The 23,614-nt window shown below is 50.9% G+C and overlaps 2 protein-coding genes across 7 annotated transcripts in view; one reads left to right on the top strand and one right to left on the bottom strand.

Moving 5' to 3' along the window:
• Positions 1–20,174, bottom strand: part of LOC125950228 (serine-rich adhesin for platelets) — a 54,627-nt gene extending 34,453 nt beyond the window's left edge. For 5 of the 6 annotated variants that reach the window (XM_049678013.1, XM_049678016.1, XM_049678017.1 and 2 more), the window contains exon 1: positions 18,908–20,174. The gene's annotated coding sequence lies outside the window, so the exon portion shown is untranslated. Of the gene's footprint in view, positions 1–8,402; positions 9,014–18,907 lie in introns of those variants that run through there. The other variant, XM_049678014.1, reaches the window with a different exon arrangement.
• Positions 20,175–22,710: 2,536 nt separating this feature from the next.
• Positions 22,711–23,614, top strand: part of LOC125960138 (protein adenylyltransferase Fic) — a 2,430-nt gene continuing 1,526 nt past the window's right edge. The window contains exon 1 of the mRNA XM_049693343.1: positions 22,711–23,614. This exon is cut by the window's right edge and continues 935 nt beyond it. Coding sequence (XP_049549300.1) covers positions 22,892–23,614 — 723 coding nt within the window. The 5' untranslated portion in view covers positions 22,711–22,891.

Genomic DNA, 23,614 nt, shown 5'->3' with positions numbered 1-23,614 from the left:
AAATCAAACAAAGGCAAGAAGGCTTAAGCGAGCAGCAAGCACAAGGCGAGGAGCATGGCGTGATAAGACTTCATTTACCAATTTCTGGCAAAACCCCTAAACCCCTTTTACTGCTGCTACTGCTGCTACTGCTGCTGCTGCTTCTGCGGCAAGCGTACACCATATCCATGCGCACCGGAATAAATCATGGTGTCCCCGCATCTCTTCCAGAGGACTACGACGACGTCGACCATGAAGAGGTTGCACTTGTTGCCGACGAGCAGAACATTCTAGGCCACCAGGGTATGCCGCAATATACGCAGTATGACCATCAAGGGATTCGGTCGCAAGATGGGAGTGAGCGTGAATTATGCCCAAACTTGAATATGATCGAAATTGGAAGAAGCTGACCAGAGAGATCTTCGGAGAATCCGTCGATCCGGACCCGTCAGTGGCCGAGCAGACAAAGAACGGAACGCACACTTGGGGATATTCTGGAAATGACCCAGTCACCAATGGTGTCCAGTGATACCGCGGCGATGGACATGAATGTAAAGTGGAGCAACTGGCAGGTCATCTGGAAGGGTGAGCCAGTAAAAAAAGGGCAGGGAGGGGGGGGGGGGGGTTGTCCGCTTTTGCTCCTCATCTATCCGTATCTCTAGCTTCAATGTGGTTCCATCAGGTAGCGTTGCCAGTGTGTGTTTATCCGTCAATTTACCTCACGCAACCGTCACACAATACACAGCATAGCGCAGCAACCTATGACTTTTTCCCATGACGACTACGATGGTGACGACGCTCCCCGCTGACGGTGGTCTCTGATGGTGATGATGACGACCAGCCAGAAGGTGAGGCAAGGCCCCAGCCCCCCAATGGTCGCGCGCTAAGCGCAGCCAGGTTATGGGTTTCAACCGACTGGACTCCGCTTCTCGCTTCACGGCATCCCAGCTCGGCTTGGCTGCGACTTGGTCGTCAACAACGAACGCCAGAAAGCCCAAAGCACTCCAATTATTGTGGAGTCCCCACCCCCCCCCCCCTCCCCCTTTTCCTTCCCGGTCACGGTGCTCTTTCTCGTCATTGCGGTGGACAGCTGCTGGGTTTTATTTGTTTGTCGAGACACGCACACACACACACACACGCACACACACATACATGGTTGGATCCATTGTGTTGACCGACGACAGTAGCGCCAGTAACGGGTTTGCAGAAATGGTTTGGTCCAAACGGTTGCGTTCCTCCAAAATGACCTCTTCTCCTACCCCACAACACGCACGGACACACACGCACACATCTGACATGATTTTGTTTCCATCCACGTCTGTTGACAACCTTCAAACTCCCAAAGCTGGGCGGTGCTGTGGGACGCGCTGGAGACACAGCCTACATGGGACCTCTGGACAAATCCTTCTTTCACCGACCGGAAGCCGGCCACGTCCCATATGGTCAAACACAGTAATTATACTAATGTGTCCCAGCGGGTGGAGGGTGCGCTACACGCTGCTGTTGTTGGTGCTGTTGCCGTTGTCCAAAAAGCATGCACGCAAGAAGCGCGCTCATAATTATCACACTTTCGACTGACGGCGGCTGCACTGTGTCTGCTGCTGTATCTGGCGTAGTGAGGAGCAAGGAGCAAAAGCGTGTGATAAGCACCCCATGCACTAACACTCATAATCGTTGAACCTTTCATTTTGCGCCCCAAACGCACCAACAGATAAGGAAAACTCGCGTGGCAGCCAGAAGAAGCGAATGAATGAGGAGCGACAGACCCGGCCCAGCGAGGTGCGTGGCGGTGTGTGTCTAGTGCAAACCGGCCACCTTGGACCTAAGCCTCTTATCTGTCTGGTTGCTATCCCTCTCTCTCGCTCTCTCGCACTGTCCCTCCAGCGCTGGCCTTGTACTCAGCACCCTCCCTTCCTCCCTCCCAGAGGCGGAGGGCATCGGCAGTGACATTCGGGCCGAGGACACCGGGTCCACCACTATCAGTGTTCTCCCTCCTGCCTGCCTGCCTGCCTGCCTGCCTGCCTGCCTTACCTACATAATCGGTAATTTGCTTCGTGACCACAAACGAACCGATTCCACCAACTGCAAAAGGGGTTGTCCCAAGACCCCGCTCCCCCCAGTACGGGGTGTTCCCGAAAATGATTGGATTATGATGAGGCGTGTGAGGGTAAGGTGTCGTCGTGTACATATTTTGACAGAACGTTGGCGACACTGGCGGATGAGGAGGAATTTGCCTTTTTCTTGCGGAAGTGATAAGCTTGCCACTTGTCACTTCCGCTTATCGACACGGCCTGGAACTTGGTGCTTTGTGGGCTTTAGGGTAATGGAATTCCATTTTGTGCATTCCTGCAACAAACTGTACAAAGGGATTCCATTGGGTTTGCGTCAGAATGACTATTCGTTCTGTGACGTCATAAATGGCAATGTCATTATAACGAAAACTTTGGGGCAAAGTTAGTTAGAATACATTTAGGATATGCTTTAAATGGAGTGCGTTCAGGAAATCTGGAATATAAACAGGTGTTTGGTTTTGTTATCAAATGAACCTCATTAGAAATTATTGTCACAAGTGTAGCATTAAAAATGTGGCACGATCGTCTGATGTCCGCTCATTCTATTTGTATCTAGATACTGTCGAGTACTCTGTTCCGACAATTCCAATAATATTGCGCTCTATTGATGGTTGACATTTATTTGTTCAGACAGTGCTTATCAATGGACAAAGACGGCTGATGCGCTGATGACGCAACTTCGGTAAAACTCTCTCACAAAGATGGCGCCGTGATTGTTGAAGTATGTTCTGTTGCAAAATGTATTCACGAAACAATTAAGCACAATGACCATTCCAAGGCAACAAATCGCCTTAACATTCCGGCGACGGTCGCGATCGTTGCCTACTGCGAATGACGCCATGACGCCCGGGCGATCGTTCGCGAATCCCGTATGGTAGCCTTTCTTGGATCGTTTGTTTATTTTCATTTTTCATCAGCCAAGTGTATCGCCAAAGAGTGTGTGCGTGCGTGGTACTATCGATCACCGTATAAGCCGCAACCAAGGCCAGCGATGGCGGCGCCAACCATCATCACGTTTGCCCGAAAATCGCTTAAGCAATGGCACCAGCAACGGCAGCAACATTCCAGTAGTGGTCACTGGGCGTTAGCCGGGCAGGTGCTGAACTCGTTATTTATTTACTCGCTACTTTCATTTGTATGTGTGGCTAGCATGATTCGGCTACCGAATACCACCGGCAAGTGGGCCATACTGTGTAGCGTTTGTGTTGAAAAAGGGCAGAATAAGAACAATTCGCCCAGCGTTGGCAACATAATTTCTACAGAGAAATGGTGCATAACTACACATTCACACACACACACACAAACACGCTAATGAGGTCCAAGCGTGCGTGCGCTCGTACGTGCGTGAAGAGCAATTTCATTTCCGTAAAACTTTGGGCCTTCTCTTTGGTTTGTGCATGCCTTGGCCGGTCACTGAGGCGTGCGCACCATAACCACCCAACAAAACCACCGCACGTTTTGCAAAGTTCCGCGTAAGTCAGAATGACGTGAGCAACAAAGTACAGTCAGTCTGAGCACTACCGCTACTACTACTGCGAAGGTGACCTGAGCCTAGTAGTGAAGCTGATGCTCGCACTCTTCAGGGAGTCCGGGAAATGCGGGACACAAGCAGGCAGCCAGCCAACCAGCCAGCCAGCCAGCCACGAACCAATCTCTGTCAATGGACCGATGATGACGCAGCACGTGTTCGAGCACTCCGGCGGCACGTGACAGTAAGTGAGCGATGTGCGAACGATGGCAAGACCGGAAAGAAGCCGCATTAACTGACGACCTCTATAGAGCTTAGACGCTTCACCTCCATCGATGGCCCTTCATCGATTCCGGCACAGGCTGCTTTGACTGGAGAGCAAACTTTTCTAGCGTCGACTTCGTAACCCGGTTACTACAGTCGAGCGCAGCAGTCGTGCTGCTCAAAGTCAAAGCAGCCAACGACGGCACGAGTGTTCACTCTGGGATCGAAGCAGGCGACGGTGGTCCAGTAAGCGCCTGAGTAGCGCCACGCGAAAAGTAGAATTCCCAAACTGTGTCCAAATTTCATTGTGTAGCGGATGGAGGAGCTCACAAAACTCAAGATAAGTGGGTCCATCCTCTTGCAACAACGATAAAGCGGCTGGAAGCAATTGCCAGTGCTTAATCAAATTTTATGCACATTCAATCAGCGTCAATGAACTGCCCGGGAAACCCCCAGCAACCCCTCTCGGGAGCCGATGACATTCCACGACAGTCGACAGGGCGTCGTCGTGTGCCCTGCGCCCTGAGCAGAGACAGACCAATTGCAAAAGCATCACAATCATCATCATCATCACCCCCATCCGGCGGTCGTAAATTCTCATTCGATTTTCATTCCTTACCTCACAGGTCGGTTGGAGAAGACGCGATGAAGCATAACAACAGAAGGTGAACGGATCAATTGATATCAAATATGGAAATATGGGTGACGCTCACCGACCTTTTTTGACTGTGAGATGAGATGGCCAACAAACAGGTTGGAGTTGGATGTACTACCACCTACCACCACCACAGCCGAGGATTGGTTTCGTCGGTGGTGGTGGTGGCATCTGATTTACTTTCAATTGATTTGCCAATCATGATCATCAACTACTCAACTGCTCGCCGATACCGAGGAGTTTACACATACCAAGAAACCGGTTCTACACATAATTCAACTTGAGCTCTTTAAAAATTGAGCAAACCTCAATGCTCGACCAACAGAGCGTGAGAGGTAATAGGCAGTAGCAGCAGTAGTTTTGCAGAGTGCGCATTAAGTGCTAGTACCTGACCTGGTCCCCCCGCTAGCCGCGGCCGGGTCCACAGCATTCCCCAGAGACGAAACCTTACATATATGGAGTCATTCGAAGAGACATGTTGTCGTGGAACAAACTATATTAAAAAAAGGCATTGCCAAACCGCGGCCCACCGGACCAGCGCGTCACGTGGTCTCCTAGGAGATTTACCTTCCCGAAAACACGCACCACCCTTCCCCCTCCTGTGACTCCTCCCTCCCTCCACAGTCGAATTTCTTCTACGCTCGATGAGTAATGATTTGTTTGGCTTCTCGAGTCAAAAGTTGAATTTGGGTTTTGGCGGCGGCTCAGCCCTCGTCAAGTGGCTCCGTGGGTTGGTCGGTCGGTCGGTCGGTCGGTCGGTCTGCCGACGATGGCATCTCGAGTGGGTCTATGGACGGCGCCAGACACGATATGGATGGTGAGGCGCACCACCAGAAGGCGATGAGCGGATCAATGCGGATGTTACAGTGGTCCACACAGGGGGGGGGGAGAAGGCTCGACGTTCCAGTCCGTCTAAGTCGAAGTCTAGCGCCGTTCCATCAATCATCTACCGGCTGCTTCACACCGCTGGTTCTCACAACAGGGAAAAAGGAACGGTTTTTTTGGGGTGGAGCGGGGATCCTCCAAAACAATCTCTCCACCACCAGACGCCGTTAGATGCACGGGTGTGTTTGGGATTCTGCCGGGTATGCCGGGTTTGCTTATCGGCATACATTGGGCGCGTTCGATTCCATTTTCGAATACCAGAACCCAAAAACCCAACACACACACACACACACACACACACACACTTCACACAGCCGATACAGTTATCGGCACGGATCGCTAGGTGATCAGCGCGCCCGCCCGCCCTCCCGCCCGTATGGTTGACTGAATTCCTGCTGTTAGATGCTGGATGCATTTCAGTAGACCGAAACGCTGGTCGCTGGTTCAAGATTCGATCTTCCAGCATAATTCGATTAGAAATTCCAACGACAGCTGGAAGAAAATGGTTCGATGGTTTTCCAACGCTTCCGACGATGACCAACGATGCCCCAAAACAGATCTCCTACCGTAGAGGAGGTTGCAACGCTAGTTAGTATCCAGTACAGTTATTACGCATCGCTGTTTGTTTTTCATGTTACTAGGCCACACCACTGGAAAACGGCATTTAAAAATTCGACTAAAAACACACCAGAGAAACATTATCCTCCACTAGTAGCCAGGAGTATCGCGGTAGCACCCCGGAGTGTATACCCCCGGTGTCTTTCACGCTGCCGGCGCTCTATCAAGAAACCTGTAGCGAGAGCCAGCAGTGTGTGCTGTTGTTGCACTAGTTTCTATTAAATAATTACTAATCATCGAGAACCACCTGTTCGCGGACGGGCGGCTCGTGCGCGCGAACCGATTGGCAGATAGATAGACAGCTCCATCATAGCTGCTCCCCCCTCGAAGGCGAAGGTGCAACCGTTGGGGTTTGGGGGGGTGGGGGTTGGTTTGTTGTTTTACAATCAAATGGCAATCAACCCCCGGACCCCAGGAACACCGGACCGGACCACCGAGTCACACCGGTGATGGCGATTGTTCTCCTGCTCCATTGCGCCGCTCTCTGATCTCTGACCGGTGCCGGTCAACCCCCCACCCCACCCCACCACAGAGGCTGGCAACTAATGATGCGTAGCACGAAAAAAAAAAAAGCAGAAACAACATCTAACATCTGAACCACGAGTCGGTGAGCGTTACGAGCGCAACAATAACCAGTGCAATCCAGAGCGAGAGTTACGTGTGGAGAGCTTGTTAGTATAGGAGGGGGAGGGGGGGGGGGGGAACTACCACCGCGGTTGCCGCAAGTTTCACCCTGACTCGCTGCGGCTGTTGGTGGGGATTGACCGTTTCTTGCGACGCCTTTGGACTAAAAATCGGCGTAAAAATCGGCACGATTTGCGCCACAGTCTCGCGTCTCGCCGACCTGCCGCAGCACACTTATCGCGCGCGCACCGGTTCTCGCGCGACTCCAAAGCGAAGGGGCGAGTGTGTGAGATCTGAGACCCCGCTTCGGGACCGAGGAGCCATTGTTATCGCCATTGTTCCGCCGGGCCTGATAACGGCGCAGCGATTATCATCAGCGGAACCGCCTGAGAGCGGAACCGCCCGAGAGCGGTCCGGTCCGTGGTTCACGTTTTCTGGGTCAATATTGTCTCGCCCAAGCCCCCCGGCAGTGTATAGACCAATTTGCTTCCCATCTATGGATATTCAGATTCGGAAAGTGTTGTGTGGGGAATTGGGCATGTGCGCTATCGCGCCTCGTGGTGATTAGTGAAAAGAATCTATTCGAAACTCATCTACCGATATCCGAGCAGCGAGTAGCCCCCCCGCCCAACCTGGCCACATAAGCAGCCTGCAGGTCTACACTTTCTCTGCAGAAGGCAGCGGCAGGGGCCTTTAGTTTGAAACAAACAAATCAATTTTACGATCAGTACGTAACGGAACGGCGTAAGTGGAGGGGCCTCATTCTGAATAATGGACAAAAGGCTGCTCTGCTACCATAACCTACATCCGCGGATTGAGCAGTGTAGAGAGCACGGTGCGTGCATGATTAGGCCATAAAAAGGGATACCACCAGTAGTAGGTCGCACCACCTACCTCATCTCCTTCATCTAACACGCGATGTGTGACTTTTGGTACTAAAAGTTTGCTAAATATAAGTGTTTATCGGCGAAGGTAAACAACAAATTTCTAATTATTTATTCCCGAATACTGACAGCGCGGGTCTGACAGCACTCCGGCATACACTCGCTTTTGAAACAAAGTGCGACCTATCCCTAAGCACCTGCCGTAAACACCTGTCCTGTCAGCGAACAGAAAATGACAGACCATACACAGTGCCCTTAGACCGGAAGCCTGAAACTGTGGCACCAACCGGACCAACCAGACCAACCGGGAAATGCGGGTTGCGGTGAGTCGCGCGAGTTGAACGCGTTTCTCACCAAACAAGGGTCCGTCCGTCTCCCGAGTTTTGTTGGTGCAACCGTCAAGTGTACTAAGGGACAGGAGGTTGGCACTGCCTTCCGCGCGCGCGAAGCCTACTCTGTTGATATTTACCATTTCGCGTACGCAACACCCCGGGCGTACGTGATGATGAGGTTAGAGAATGGGAAACCCCGTTAGCCCCGCGGTCGAGCAGGCCAAACAGAAGTCGTCGTCAAGCAGATGGTGTTTGATAGCATTTCCGCTGTTTCTACGCGGATCACGGATAGGTTGCTAGTTGTGTGTGTGTGCGTATGTGTGTCTGCAGCGAGGTGCAATCCACAGCTGGTTGGAGAGAGAAAGAGAGAGAGAGAGAGAGGCCCCTGACACCGGACATTGGAGCAATCTCATTTAGAAAACTCATTTCGTCTAGCATTCGGTCAACTCCCGGTTATGGCGATCGCGGCCACTTAAAATCCCTTAGATAGCGCTTGCTGCTGCTACTATCTTGAAGCACATCCATCAAAAGCACTCTGGAATCCCGGAACACTTCGATGCCCATGCACTGCACTGGCAACGTCACACCACACCGCAGGGATAACTCCACTCCTGTACTTACCCATCCCACTGGCACTCCTTTTTTCTCTCCTTAGGACGCTCGCTCACTGGCTGGCTGGTGCTCTTCAAACCTTTGAAGGCCACACCGTGCCAAACAGGAATATGGAACGCTTTACGTAACACACATACACACACACACATCCTGGCGAAGAGACAGCAACCTGACCTGATGCGGTGAATGGCGTACACCGTCGAAGTTCAGGAAGTTGTCGCACCCTCGAAGCCTTCTCCTCTGTCTCTCCCTCTCCCTCTCTCTCTGTCTCTGCATGGTCCGGACTTCCTTATCAGTTCCAGCACGCTCCAGCGCACGACCAAACAGCGGCGACACAACTTCCGCCCTGAGGAGGGCAATTTAATCAAAAAAAAAATCGAACAACCACATGGTACGGATATAACAGACCACGACGTTAGGGAGAGAGCGCAAGTGAGGAAGAGCTGAGGCGGTAACTTGGGCAGGGAAGGCACGCACCGCACTCGCACTCGCACTCGCACTAGTCTAGTATCCACTCCTGCACGCACACGGTTCCGCCGTCGTGTGCATCGGCGGACGTGAGTACGCGCAAGTACGCCATCGAGTGCAGCAGGTTACGTCCAGAAGCAGCAACCTCCGGCAACGACATCCTGGCTACTGTCTAGCTTGCTGGCTGGCGCAGACTGACTCTGAATGAAAGCCAACAACACAATACCCCGTCCGCTCGGGAACGAAATCCCATCCCATGACGTTACATAAAATGCGCGAAGTTCTCGCGAAGCTACCCGCCATGGGCTGTATGGTACTACCTCGATAGGCAATGTTTTCCTCAATCAAACACACCCGACGACGACGACGACGACGACCACTGTCGGGAAACGTCCGACGTCGTGTGGTGCGCGCACATGCGCACTAGCCGCTTGGACTGTATTGTTGGACTTGGATAACTGAGAAGGTCCTCGGGAGAGCATACGGTGTATAGTGCGGCGCACCCCGAGGAGACTCCACACCGCAATTCCACCAGAGCCTGTGCACCCACCTCCAGTCCGGTGTGCTCTATATTATGCTTTTCGCCACGCTTCCACGGATAACGAACCGACTAACCTTGAATCGGAAAATCGGACCGTGTGGCATGTTCGGGCGAGGATGCAACAAATCCTACAACATCCTCGTATGATTAGCGACGACGACAACGACAACGACAACGACAACGGCGACGGCGACGGCGTTGTCCTCGTCCACTTCCCACAACAAAACGGTAGAGCTGTACTGCAAGCTCAAGCATTGCCGACGTCGGTCAATTCAGGATGATTGTAGGGATTAATATCCTTGCTTCCTTTTCTAGGAAACAAGTCTCGTCCGGCTCGTTGTCCTCAGCAGCAGCAGCAGCAGCAGCAGCAGCAACTACAGACAACGCCCTGAATTCATCCGTGGTCCTGCTTCCTAGAGTGCCTTCGACAAGCCAGACTATGTTTTGGCGACGTGTTCCTACGATATTCTGGTGGCGCTTTTCTCGCCTCCGGACGTGCGCTGCTCGTGCACACTGTTTGATGTGACGTGAGCACCCACGGGCGTCGTCCACGACTCGGTCGGTCAACCAATCACGGAGGGATTGGAGACCATTTTCATATATTGACGGTGACCTCGGGACGACATGAGTGGGCGCCCAACAACGACGCCAGTAAGCTCCTCGATGGAAATCATTTTCCCGCGCAACCCACGCAACCACAGTAATGCGGACTTGGCACGGAAGTCAATTTTCTAATAGCCAGTTGTTGTTACGTACCCACCGCCCGCAGGTTTTTCTCCTGGCAGGAGTAATCCCTTTGTATTCTACCCGGTCATACGGGCTATATTTACACCGAACTGACATTTATAGGATAGTGGAGCAACAAAAGTCTTGTAAATCAAATTGTTATCAACAGTACAAGATCATACAATCCACAATCAAGGTTTTCCTCTATAGAGAGTTGATGAATAAGGAATTATCAGCCCTGCTTCACTGGCGTCCGCAATCCTGCATGTTTACCCCATAAAAGGCTAAACACTACCGACCATTTCTCGATCCCGAGCTAGTCTGGAACGGAAAAGTATTTCCAAACATCGTTCGCCATCAATCGCCCACCTTGCGCCGCCCCAATGAGCCAGACGTAGTGTATTCAGGCCCACATTTAGGGACATTTCAACAAACAAACAGTATACCAGGGGCTAGCTTCCCTGGGTAGGCAGGCATGCATCAGTAGAAGTGTCCATTGGGACGCCTAGGGCAACGTAAACTGCTCCGGTGCTTCAATAACGCATCCCGCTGTTTGTCTTCGGCCCAGGGCTTCTGCAACATTGCGCTTCGGTCGCTTGGTGCCGAATTGCAGAACGCTCACCAGAACTGCTACTGCCCACACGCAGGGGAGCACACTAGGCGTAGTGGAAGGCCCATAAAATCCCGGAACATAAAAAGAATTGTAAACATTTACCTTACAGCAAACGTCGTCTGGTGGCAGCTGCCCTCTGGAGCGGCAGCCTAGTTAAGCGAACCGGAGCGTCTGGATTCCTAGTCAATCAACCCCGCGGACCAGTGCACCGATGTTAGGCCGATGTGTTGATGCCTGGAATCACTACGCAGTGTGTCTGAAGAAAGGCGTGACCTTGGACGTGCTCTCTGTCTGAACTTGGGACTCCCACAGGAAACTCCCACCGGGTTCGCAGCGGTCAGGGAAACATTGATTTAATGAAATTCTTCTTTCTCCGCAGCAAACGGCAACGTGACACTGGACAGCACACGTTACAGCTGCACAGCCGATGGCCACCGGGGTGCGAGGTTATGTAGGCCAACACCCCAGCATCGATGGTAGACCGAGAGCTGTGCGAGAGCTACAAATCGATACACACACACATACACCCGATATACCGCGCCCCAACAAGAGATTCTTTCCGAGATTTGGATACGGTACGCTGAGAGCGTGTGCGACATTGAACTCCCCCACCGACGGTGAGCGGTAAAAGATACGAAAATCTCTGCCTCGCCTTAGCTTATTATTCATAGGAGCTTCCGTGGTCCAAAAAGGAGGTCAAAGGAGAGAAGGTGGAGGTGAAGCGCGTGTTTGCTTCGGAAGTCGTGCTGTGATCGAAGCGGTACGGGTTATCGGCTGCCAAATTGATGGCTGGATCAGGACGGGCCGCGGGGTTTGGCTCAACTGCCTCCCCCTCTGCTAATGAGCTTTTGATGGGTGAAATTCCGCAAGCCAGCTGGACGGCATATAGAGGATGCGGAACAGGTAACACTGAAGCCGAGTTTTGTCGAGTTGAAGTCGCTAGCTTATAGCCAGCAAGGAGTATTTATAAACATCTAACATTATGATGGTGTTCTAATCGTTCAAGTCACTCCTCATGGTAAATTGGGATCCGCGTTGTATCTACTATTCGAAAAATCACCTATGTAGCGAAATTATTTGATTCGAGTATTGGATTATAATAGATAGGATTATTGAATAGAATAAATACATTACAAAAATCGGAAGCATCAGAATATTTTGTAGTATGGTTTTGTACCCACGGATCTACTACTATAAATTAGGTTTTCGTATTTGTTCCCTGGATACTTGAAACTTTAAATAGTCCCTATTATATATGCAGCTCAACATGGCCTGCTACGAGCATTCCCATCTGGAACACGGTTTAATGTGATTCAATGCCTACTAAGAAGAAGCGCTTACAGAAAAGTCATTTACAGAACCTTGCAGCAACTGACAGAAGCGAACAAAGTGCTATAGTCTTATCTAACTTCAACTACTGTCTTTGCTACTGACAGCACTCAGGCTGTCTGTCGAAGAATTGTTGGAACACGTGGTACTCCACACCACTACCGTAAACTTATGTAATGCAACAATTCTTCACACACAAAGCTCATAACACAAAACTCTCGACGCTATGCTGAAGTAATCGTCATCTTGCAAGCAGCGCGAGCCGAGAGAAGGAACAGTGACCAAAAGGGGGCATCGAAAGGGAGCGGGCGAAAGGTGTAACTTCCGAAGAAAAACCATTTTCCTCCACGGTCTCGCGCCGTCCTCCTACTTCACCTCACCAACATCAAAGTTTAAAATGTCGATTATGAACACTCACTGCTCCGGTACCACACGTGGGTGTGCACTAAGAGTGCACTCAGTGGTGCTAGTACCGTAAGTCTACACGTGCTGTTCATCTTAGTGGAAAACTCGGTTGCTTTCAGACTTCCTCCTCTGCAGTAGCGAGAACGAAGAATTCTTTTAAGCAGCTTTCCATCCATCCAATGCAACTCCTACACCTGGAGGCCGCACAAAGGCAGCGTCGAGGCTTGCTCGGACTGAATTGTGTTGCATCATCGTCGACGTCGTCTTCGTCGTCTCATCATCATCGTCATCATCACGGCACTACTACTCCCGGTAGGTTTAACAGACCCATTAATAAATTATCTGGTACCGGTTCCCAGTACCAGGCCTTTGCCAGCTGTGAAAAACCGTGACACAAAGGCGTGACCTGGTCCCCCTGGTTGGCTGGCGTTTCGATGCGATGAAAAAGGGGTCCATGGAAAACGAGCGAGCGTACCAGCATTGGAGCACTCGGACCTGCGTGGCTAAGCTTGATGATGCATCTGATTGAGTGAGCATCACCGAGAGCGCCATCATAACCATCGTGCCACCCATTTGCGGCCTCCACATCGCAGCAGCCTCCGCCCTCACTCGCTCATCGTCAACCGTCAATGAACCGCGAAATCCTGCGCGTCCAAACGTGCAAACGAGGGCGACCACCACACTGCTGCAGGCATAACAGAGCGCCAGACTAGAGTGTGGACCCCAGGCAATCGACGGGCGACTTGCGATTACGAGAACTGAGACAAATGTTTTCACCCACATTCGACGGTGGGTCCGTTGTAATGCGGGCAGCCTTAGGGGCATTTATGTAACGGAGCGACGCTAGGGAGGTGGGAACGCGAGAACGAAAAACGCAAAATCGGAATATACGCGAAACCAGCGGCGGGTTGCTTCGATTTCGCCACATAAAAACGGCTTAGGTAACTTTGTTAAGTGTTGATCTTAACTTTGCTCTAATTGCAATCGGCCACGGTAGGCACCACAGGTACCTTCTCCTCTTCTGACATATTTTTGACCGACTGTCGCTGATTGGTTAGATAATGGTGTAGTCGTGTTTGCGTTCGAAAATGAAACCGCAAACGGAAGGGCGACACTCCGCGGAACGGCCGAAAAAACAGAAATCAGGTCAAGAACAAGCGACCCGGTATTAGTGGACAGCGCCACCGTCGTCACCGACGGGGACCAACATATTTTTTGCTGCGATTATGTTTCGAATGTTCCTCCATTCTTCTCTTCCCATTTCATTCGTTTGTCTACGCGACGCGCATCATTATTGATCGCCCTCCACTGTTCGGTTTGAATTCGTGCTTAAGCACCGTCCGCTTTTTCCCCAAAAAAGCGAAATGAAGGCACATCCCAGGAGATGGAATGAGCACTCCAAGCGTGCGTTGATTGTCAACTTGTGAAGACACAAGAGGCTGCTGCTGCTGTTGCTCCGGCTCCGGCTACTAGACAACCACCATCAGCACGTATGAAGTGTGAAGCGCACAGTATGGTTCGCATCAATTGAGCGTTTGTTGCGGTACATAATCGACACATTATCGACATTTTAATCGTCTCTATCGTCGCGGTCGTCGTCTGCAGCTGGGTATAATGAGCAGTACACAGCAGTCCGAAGATGAGTCAGTAGATCCAAATAGCAGCACCGGATTCTGTTGTTCCATGCGGGAGATTCTAAAACAATCGACAATCATTTACTTTGTTAAACATTATTCGATACAGCTTCCAACCATGAAAGAGAGCGATTAAAGAAGTTGCTGTTCAACTTACACCCCGGCCGTCCTTGGTCAACGAAGCCTTTCGAATCGTGCTACACAATGATGTTCCCTACAATAAACCAGTAGGCGATGGTGCCGATGACGTTAAGAAAACGCGTCCTCTACTTGGAGGATGTTTTTGGCACACACAAAAAAACAAACAACAAAACAAACTTAGAACCCGTCGGGAAAGACACTATCCAGCAGCAAACGCGGCTAATTACGTAAGTTAGGAAAAACGGTGAAACGTTTTTCGGCTTTTCAGCAACAGCTGGATGCTGCGAAGAATTTCAATTCGCGCCGCACCGCGAAGGCGTGCGCGAGGAAGTACATAAATCGAAGTACACACAGCGGAGCAACTGTTGCCGCTGCTGCTGCTATCGGACGTTCGATGAGGCGTCGTGCGCCGAGGTCGCACTGCGATCGACGTCATTGGCAAATAGATGATTGAAGCCGAATTTCTACTCAAGAACATTTAATTTGATCAAATTTGTTCGTTAACGTCTCTCGTATCTCTCGTCTGGAATGTCCAAAACAAAATGGGGAAAATTCAATTTTATCGCGAGCTCGCTTCTGCCTTCTATTCAGTATATCTCACTGAGATGGAAGATTTTCTTGGGAAAATTCCGTGCTCACCGAAGGTCACCAGCTCAAATTGCTGTTGCCAGGTCAATATTTGACCACCATCCTGCGACAGCGAGAGCACAAAAATCCAATATCCTGTTGCCGAACACCCTCTCGCCACAGCTCCTCTCCTTCGTTCTCGCTAGTAAAGGGGGGGGGGGGGGGGGCATAAACAGCAAACTCACCCCGTCTAGGGCCATGTCGGTGGCCCTGATCGTCCCACCAAAGATCCGGCAGAAAGTTTGACAGAACCAACAACATCTTCTTGTGAGTCTTCCCCCCCAGCCAGCTCCCCAACCATTGCATCATCGGCATCGGATGTTGACTTGTTTCGTGCGGATGAACCTGACATGCGTGTGGTCCCCGTACCCGTGCCCAGACTTGGTCGCCCAAGTAAGAGAACGAGCGAACTGAATGGCTGGCAACGGCAGCAAAAACAGGTTCCACACAGTAGGCGCCGAGACACTCCGGTTTGCTCTCTAGAAGATCCGGTAAGAAGGTGGCCCGAAAATGGAACACCACTCGTTCGCTCGCTGTCTGTGCGTGGTTCTTCTGTGTCTCCAGCTTTTTAGCGCTACCAACGATCGACGAACCTGGCAGCGATAAAGTATCATATGGCGCCCAGGGCCAATGCACCAGCAGACACAAGTGCCTCCCTGTTGCATTGCAGGTAATTCGAAACGCATCTTTCATGCTTCACAAAACCGCTACCAAAACCACTACCAAGGTAGGCGACCATAGAATGGAACAATACATTGGGCTTAAGGTGGCTTCTCTCTTATCAGCTAACACTGTTGCTGCTGCTGCTGCTGCTGCTGCTGCTGCTGCAAGTGCAGAGGACCTGCAAACCTGCGACAAATAGGCCACCTAAAACAGTCGCATCATTTCTAAATTTTCCAATCACCCAAGTCGAGTGAAATCCGATACGAAAATGCACCCTTTCGCCTTGCTGGTTAGCTGCTTAGCGAGTGTCATCTACCGCGGCGCGGTGTGCTAGTGTGTTGGCCCTCGGGTGAACGTACTGTTTTCTTCCACTTTTACCGGACTGAACTGGTCTCATTCACCTCGAGTTGGAAGGAATGGCGGAGGGGTGACGGATCGATTTCTCACGCCACGCCACTACAAACTAAGCTACGACGATAACGATACGAAAGCGTTTTCTTAAATACTCTTCACAAACAAGACCAACGAGAGCGTGTGTGTTTGTGTGTATGTCGCGATAAGCCAAAACGGAACTGGAGCCCGAGGGCTTGGAGCCGGGCAGGAGGACCCTTTTCCAAGCGAGAAGAAGTGTGACGAAGTGGATTCGAAGCACCCTCCCCGGGGGGAGGGCAGAGGATGCAAGGGCAAAACCTGAAGCGAGCAACTAAGAAGTGTAGCAACCAGACGTCGTCGTCGTCGTCGCCATCGTCGTAGTGTTGCACTTTGGAATGCGCCAGCAGTGAGCAGTGGCTGCAGCGGCGGCGGCGACGGCGACGGCGACGATGGCAGAAGGGACCGGTCCACACATCTGCTACCCGGTATCGGTAGGCAGCACCAGGGAAATGAGGGGGGGAAGAAAGAAAGTGGTTTTTCCGCGGCACACCATCCTTCCCTGTTCCCCCCTCTCTGGATCGAACGATGGACGGAGTTCAATGACTACTAGAGCGCTTGTGAATGGCTGGCTGCCGTTGATAGAAGCGTAAATTCCAATGATCTCAGCAGGCGACCGAACATATTTGTTTGACATTTCGCTGGCATGGACTTCGCTGACACCTCATCCCTCTTCGGTCGATTCGGAAAAGAATGCATTCCCGTCGTGGTCGTCGTCGTCGTCGTCGCCGTTGTCGAAATCCATTAATGAAGGGCGGCGTGGGTGACGTGAGCACTGCTGTGTTGTGGATCTAAAACAAATGAATCCGTCAAATTAATGGTGGGGAGGATGGTTTGCCGTCCTCAGACCACGGGCAGGGTTGGAAAAATCGATTCAATTTTCTACGCTTCAATAAGGGCTGGGTCTAGGCACAGCAACACCCCAAACGAAGGGTGCATATGCGTGTCTGCCAGCAATCACACACGTCGCACTTTTGACACATGCACCGGAAGTGCAGTTTGGCGTCGTGTTTCGGAGCTGGTAGCCACGCTTGCACTTGATGCTCGGCATGGTGCTAATGCCGCTGCACACAAAGGCACCAGCAAACACGAACGCCTATCAACGGAGAGTGAACGGCGGCGGCAGTGCCAGCTACGTTCCGCATTCTCTAGAATGCTCACCACCGCAGCACACTTTGCTTTTCCGCGGAAATGGTTTTCCTTTATTACGGGTCGGCTGCTTAACATTCCACAGATGGCCCATTCACCACCACCAGCAGCGGCAGCAGCATCAACAACGCCAGTAGGCTGGTGGCAAGGTTTGCGTTCGATTTTTTCCACTTTTCCCTGCACTGCATATCATTCTGCTGTTTTGCATCTGATTTTCCGAATGGAAATCATGGCAGACGCATGCACGCAGCTAAAAGAGCTAAAAGATTCCATTAATCAAATCCCCTTCGTGTGTATGTGTCGTGTGAAAATAATGCAGCAGAAGGATGCAATTTAATGTGAATAAATCATCGTCAATCGTCAGCCAGTTGGGTTAGTCCGCTTCGCACATATGCACACTCGATGACGTACCAATCCGTTTCGTTCTCATCGGTTGGTCTGCGTCTGATGGTCTGGTCTGTGTCTGGGAAAATCGAAACGTCGTCCTCGTCCTCCTCGTCGTCGTCGTCGCCGTCATCATCATCATCAGACACAATCCGCAAATCGTGCTACGAAAGTGTTGGTGCGCTCGACCACGACGAGAAAATGATCCCGAATTTTCCCAAACCAGAAAACTCGCAATCTACTCCCATAAACACAGAAGAAAATGGGTGGGAAAAAAGGGTGGTAACCTCCGCTCTAGTGTTACGTAAACATGTGCCACTGTACGGTGCTGCTGATGCTGCCTCACACTTCGCTGCCACCACCCTCCACCCTTTTGCCTCCTCCTCCTCCTCCTCCTCTGGGGGGCGAGCGGTCTGGCTGTTGCATTTCGCGCTGCTCCACACGCCGTCGATGGCGAGAAGGAAAACGACGTCATACACATAGATATTTTCAAGCGTTGGCGCACGCTTTCCCTCCCCCTTCTCCCTCATCGTTCTCGTGCAGTACAGACATGCCAGCAGCAGCAGCATCTCTTTGCTCGCTCTCTATCACGTCATGTGGTTCGTGTGAAACACATAAAAAAAACACCGTTTTTCGCTTTTCACCGCGAGACCACGAAGGCAGGGGCTTTTTCCACACCATTTGATGTGCGGATTCGCATGAAAATCGTGCATTTTCCGTGCCCGAGCGAAACCGTCTCTTTGATTCCCATCATTTTACATCCCTTTCATCGGTTAAATGGTGTCCAGAGGTGTCGCAGCCGCGCAACCACCACAACGTACCAAACGTGACCAAAATGGCATTCTGGACGACATTATTCAATTTGCAATGAGCCGGAACTCTTTGTGTCGGAGGTGATGTGCCTGTAGGTTTTTGGTGAGGCCCATGTTCGATCCCAGTAGGTTGTGTCTAATTGGTAAAGCGATTGAGACAACTACGGGCCATGGTAACCGTGGCGGTCTATGCGTGGCATGAACATGAACCGCTCAGTGGCTGTTGCGGAAGGTTCTTTGGCGGGCTGCGGCCACAAACGAACCCTCGTTCGCTCAGCCACTAATCAGCTCCGGTGCCCCGGGCCTGCCTGTCTGTCTGTGGCCGTTGCACATCAATTGTTGTGCTCGCAAAACTATGCGCCGCAGCATTGGAGGCCGGTTGTATTGCACCACACGCCTGTCTCTCTCTCTCTTTCTATTGCTCCTGTTGCACTGCACTCGCTTGCGGTCTCCGCCTCTGTGAAGGACGTCTCTAGTGTTCCTCTACTGGACCGGGCGCTGTCGCTGGTATGCTCGCGAACCCCCCCTCCTGTCGGTTGGGCCTAATGGAGGATGATGATGGTGATGATGATGAGGAGTGTCGCTATGGTTACCTTTGCCTGCTGCGGTCGGGGTGGTGTCTGATGCTGCTGCTGCTGCTGCTGCTGCTGATTGCTGTTGACCTGCTGCTGCTGATGCTGATGCTGAGCCCTCGCGGCTGCCGATGGTGATCGAGACACGAGTTTCTTCTTCTTCTTCTTTTTGTTGTTGTTCGCTGGCCAGAACAGCAGCCAACCTCGCGTCGGCCACAACCAGCCGCATCGCTTACACTCGCGTTCGCTACTCTAGGGCAGCAGCGGAGGACGGGGTCGATGCCGTTTCTACATTACACAATCCGCGGCGGCGGAGGAGGAGGAGGAGGAGGAGTGGCCCCCAAGTACGCCACGGTTTCGCGAGCGGGTTGCTTGTTGCTCGCGTGAAATACACACCAAATCGCACACTTGATCGCACATAAACACACACACGTACGCACACGCACACGATTCGCGAACGATCGACGATGGCGTACGATATACGCGGAGGATTGGGAATGTCGATGGTGAGGTCACCATTCGCCAGCGCAGCAATTGGATTGCAATTCCTATTTCCTCAACTGCTGCTGCTGGGTATCATCTGCTCTTGCGACCAAACTACACACAGAAACGCGGACACTTTCACTTCATCACATCAGCACGCACGGCCACCGTGAGCTTCGTGAAGATTGGGACACCGAGGTATCGTCGAAGGAAGCGATCGCAACAACCTGGGGTACGACGGTAGTAGACCGTGAACGCGCACACAGCAAGACTCGGGGAAGAACTTGCTGCGAAAAGAAAGGTCGTCTGCTACCGTCGTTGTCGTTGTCGTTGTCGTCGTCGTCGTCGTCGTGGACGTGTTTTGGACGGACAAAGCCGATAAAAATATAAAGGCGCACCAAGCACACACCAGGACACACCAGACGAGGAGATAAAAGCGCACTTCTTTTCACTCACAAGAAAAACGCACGAACGCCAGCACCGCGGAACCTGCCAGAAGAGCCACAGCGCACCTCGGTTGTCGAAGAGAGGGTGGTTGCGAACACCCTCCTTTCTGGGCGCACCACGCAGGGGATTTCCACGATTTTCTCACTTTACAGGCTTTTTTGCACGGTGAAACGAATACCAGGGACTGCTCGGTGGGTCGCAGGTACCGAGCGAAACAAACACGGAAAGGGGGCTACGCGGTCGCGCCAGCAGCTCCGTTTTCGTCGAGAATCGCGGTCCGAGTTTGTGGTGTTTTTGTGCTCAAGATTCGTGAACCGCGACTGCGTTTTCCTCGCACCCCGCACCGTACACGCCACCCCCCGCACACGTCATGACAGCTGACCGTGAGAAGCGTTTTTCTATCACTCACTGTAGAAAAATTTTGTGAGCTCGCTCACCGCCATACTGAGAAGGAGGAAAAGTGAACGCAGTCCTCTTCAGCGACCGCCAGACGGGGGTGCGATTGTCGCGCGCACGATGCCAAATTGCTGTAAAATCAATACGGTGCGTCCAGATGGATCGCTTTTGCAACGCTAGCCCAAGCTCACAGCTCTTTTGACTACCCGAAAACTGCAAGAATCTACACTTTGTTAACGTTTCGCATTTTTTTATGCTTCGGTGAGATGTCATCCCCATACATAATATGAAAACCCAGGATTTCTGGGTTCGTTTCTCGAAGCGATAGAAAAGCTCTCTGGCTGTTGTGCTTGAGCGAGCGTTGCAAATGTGATCCGTCTGGACGCACCGATACATTCTGGTTTTGCGACAATCGCGTTACGTGTAGAAACTGCGACGCCTGCAATCTTACCGCGATTGCGACATGGAAATGCCAAATAAATTATTATGACCGTATAGCCGTGGCCACACGGGGCGAAAACTCTAGCGCAAACGAAAAAATTAATGCCAAAACATTTACGCTTGCCGTTTACATGCTGTCAAACGATTATAGGTCCGTGGAGCGTAAAACCTAGAGTAAAAGCTGTTTGCAAACGGAAGGGCTCGCAATATGTTCTATTTGTGGTTTACATTGATAGATAGTGATCATTGCTAGTGTGTTCAATCCTTTTCTTCCACAAAACGATTTTAATTTCCTCAACCCGGCCACGTAAACATATCGAAGCGTAAACGATTTGGCATTAATTTGTAAATTTGCGCGCAAATTTTCGCTCCGCGTGGCCACGGCTTATGGCAAAATGTAGGCAACCGGTTCTCTTAATGTTTAAGAGACTCGAAATTGTTCTACCGGCGGGTCTTTTAAGCGTAAAGATAGAATCGGTTGCATATACCTTCTGCCAATGGGTCTTATTAATACTTGTATTCAACAGGAAACCAGCGTCGATTTTGAATTATACTGCGATTTGGAGTTCCAGCGGTGTCAAAAACCTGCGACTTTGCGACTTTAAGTCTGCCACATACAGCACGCGTTACTAGCGGCCGATTTGTGAATTTGTACAAAATCTGCCATCTGCGGCAACTGCCGCATCAGCAGGTGGTCTGAAGAGTCTCATTAGATGCTGCCACACGGAGCGAAAATTTGCGCGCAAATTTGCACATTAATGCCAAAATGTTTTCGCTTCGTGTGGCAGGCGTAAAACCCCGAAAATTTATGCCGAAATGTCAAACGTATTGTTTTCATCTGTGTTTTGGCCGCTGAAGTTGATTTCCGAATAATTTTTGCAGTTTTTAACGATTTTGTTGCTGTTGCTGTTATATTTATATTAAAAATGCAAAAACAATACGAAAAGAACCTACATTTTCGTAAATAAAGCGTTCGATAGCGTCAAGGGTTCAGCGAAAAAGTCCGCGGACGTATAAAAGTTTGACAGCGTGTAAGGGTTAAGCGAAACCGTTTTGGCATTAATTTTTTCGTTTGCGCTAGAGTTTTCGCCCCGTGTGGCCACGGCTATTGGATCACGTGTTTGACAAGCCAGAAATCAGCGTTTATCAATAGCCGTGGCCACACGGGGCGAAAACTCTAGCGCAAACGAAAAAATTAATGCCAAAACTTTTGCGCTTCGATATGTTTACATGGCCGGGTTGAGGAAATTAAAATCGTTTTTTTGAAGAAAAGGATTGAATACACTAGCAATGATCACTCACTGTCGATGTAAACCACAAAAAGAACATATTGTGAGCCCTACCGTTTGCAAAAAGCTTTTACGCTAGGTTTTACGCTCCACGGACCAATAATCGTTTGACAGCATGTAAACGGCAAGCGTAAACGTTTTGGCATTAATTTTTTCGTTTGCGCTAGAGTTTTCGCCCCGTGTGGCCACGGCTAATCGCTTATGAATTTTGATTGCGACGCGACAATCGCACCTTCGTCTGGCAGTCGCTGAAGAAGACTGTTCACTATTCGTTTTTCTCAGTATGGCGATGAGTGTGCTCACAAAATTTTTCTACAGTGAGTGATAAGATGCTGCCACACGGAGCGAAAATTTGCGCGCAAATTTGCACATTAATGCCAAAATGTTTTCGCTTCGTGTGGCAGGCGTAAAACCCCGAAAATTTATGCCGAAATGTCAAACGTATTGTTTTCATCTGTGTTTTGGCCGCTGAAGCTGATTTCCGAATAAATTTTGCAGTTTTTAACAATTTTGTTGCTGTTGCTGTTATATTTATATTAAAAATGCAAAAACAATACGAAAAGAACCTACATTTTCGTAAATAAAGCGTTCGATAGCGTCAAGGGTTCAGCGAAAAAGTCCGCGGACGTATAAAAGTTTGACAGCGTGTAAGGGTTAAGCGAAACCGTTTTGGCATTAATTTTTTCGTTTGCGCTAGGGTTTTCGCCCCGTGTGGCCACGGCTATAGAAAAACGCTTCTCACAACTGACTGGTCAAACACAACACCACGTCAAGGCGTGTAATCAGCTGGCGGAATTGCGCGAGAAAATCAAACAAATTCCAACGCTTTATCATTTCCCCGCACCGATAAGAGCAGCGTTATAATTTCCCAATTGCGACACGTAGGAACAAGTACGCCCCTTCCCGCAAACCTGGTAAATGTAACAAACGTGCCACCGCCAGCCTGACCATGACGTTCGACAGCGAAAGGAAGCGTCTCGAAATGTGTTGTGGAGTTTACGGATCGAATAATAACGGAACGGCGGCTAAGCTTGGAGAACGGAGGCGACGGCAAAGCTCTACCTCGTCGGATTATTCGGTTGCGGGCGGTTCACGGCGCAGGAAACGGGCGGACAGTAATAACGAACCGCAATCACCACCGCCATCACCGCAGCCTGCAGTACAATCTTCGCTCTGGTGGAACGATCGACAGACGAAAAAATGCAACGTGTTTATTATCTTTGCCAGCGGAGCGCTGTTTTCGATGGTGGCCTTTGCCCTGCTCAACCTAATCCCCACACCACAGCATCCGCCAACGAATCGGGCCGCGAATGGACGGGCGTTGTTTGCTTCGAATCCGCGCCATCTTCCCGCTGGTTCGATGCTGCGGTTGGCCGATGAAACAAGAGTCATGGAACCGTATCTGCCCGTGCGGAAGCAATCGCTACCCGTTCCGGACCAGGAACGTACCGCAGTGCCAAGCAGTGACAGCGTAACGAACGAACAGGAAGCGCTCGGATCGCTGAAGATGGCTCTCGAGATGAAGCTCTCGGGAAAGGATGATAAGGCACTTCGGTTGTTTCAGCATGCACTAGCACTATCACCGAGGCATCCGGAAATACTGACCAAATACGGCGAGTTCCTGGAGCACAACCAGCAGGATGTGGTGTCCGCAGATCAGTACTACACGCAG

This window comes from Anopheles darlingi, chromosome 2 (genome assembly GCF_943734745.1).
Source record: "Anopheles darlingi chromosome 2, idAnoDarlMG_H_01, whole genome shotgun sequence".
Taxonomy (NCBI): Eukaryota; Metazoa; Arthropoda; class Insecta; order Diptera; family Culicidae; genus Anopheles; species Anopheles darlingi.
The sequence above is the reverse complement of the archived record's forward strand: the minus strand, read 5'-3'. Positions and strand labels throughout refer to the sequence as shown.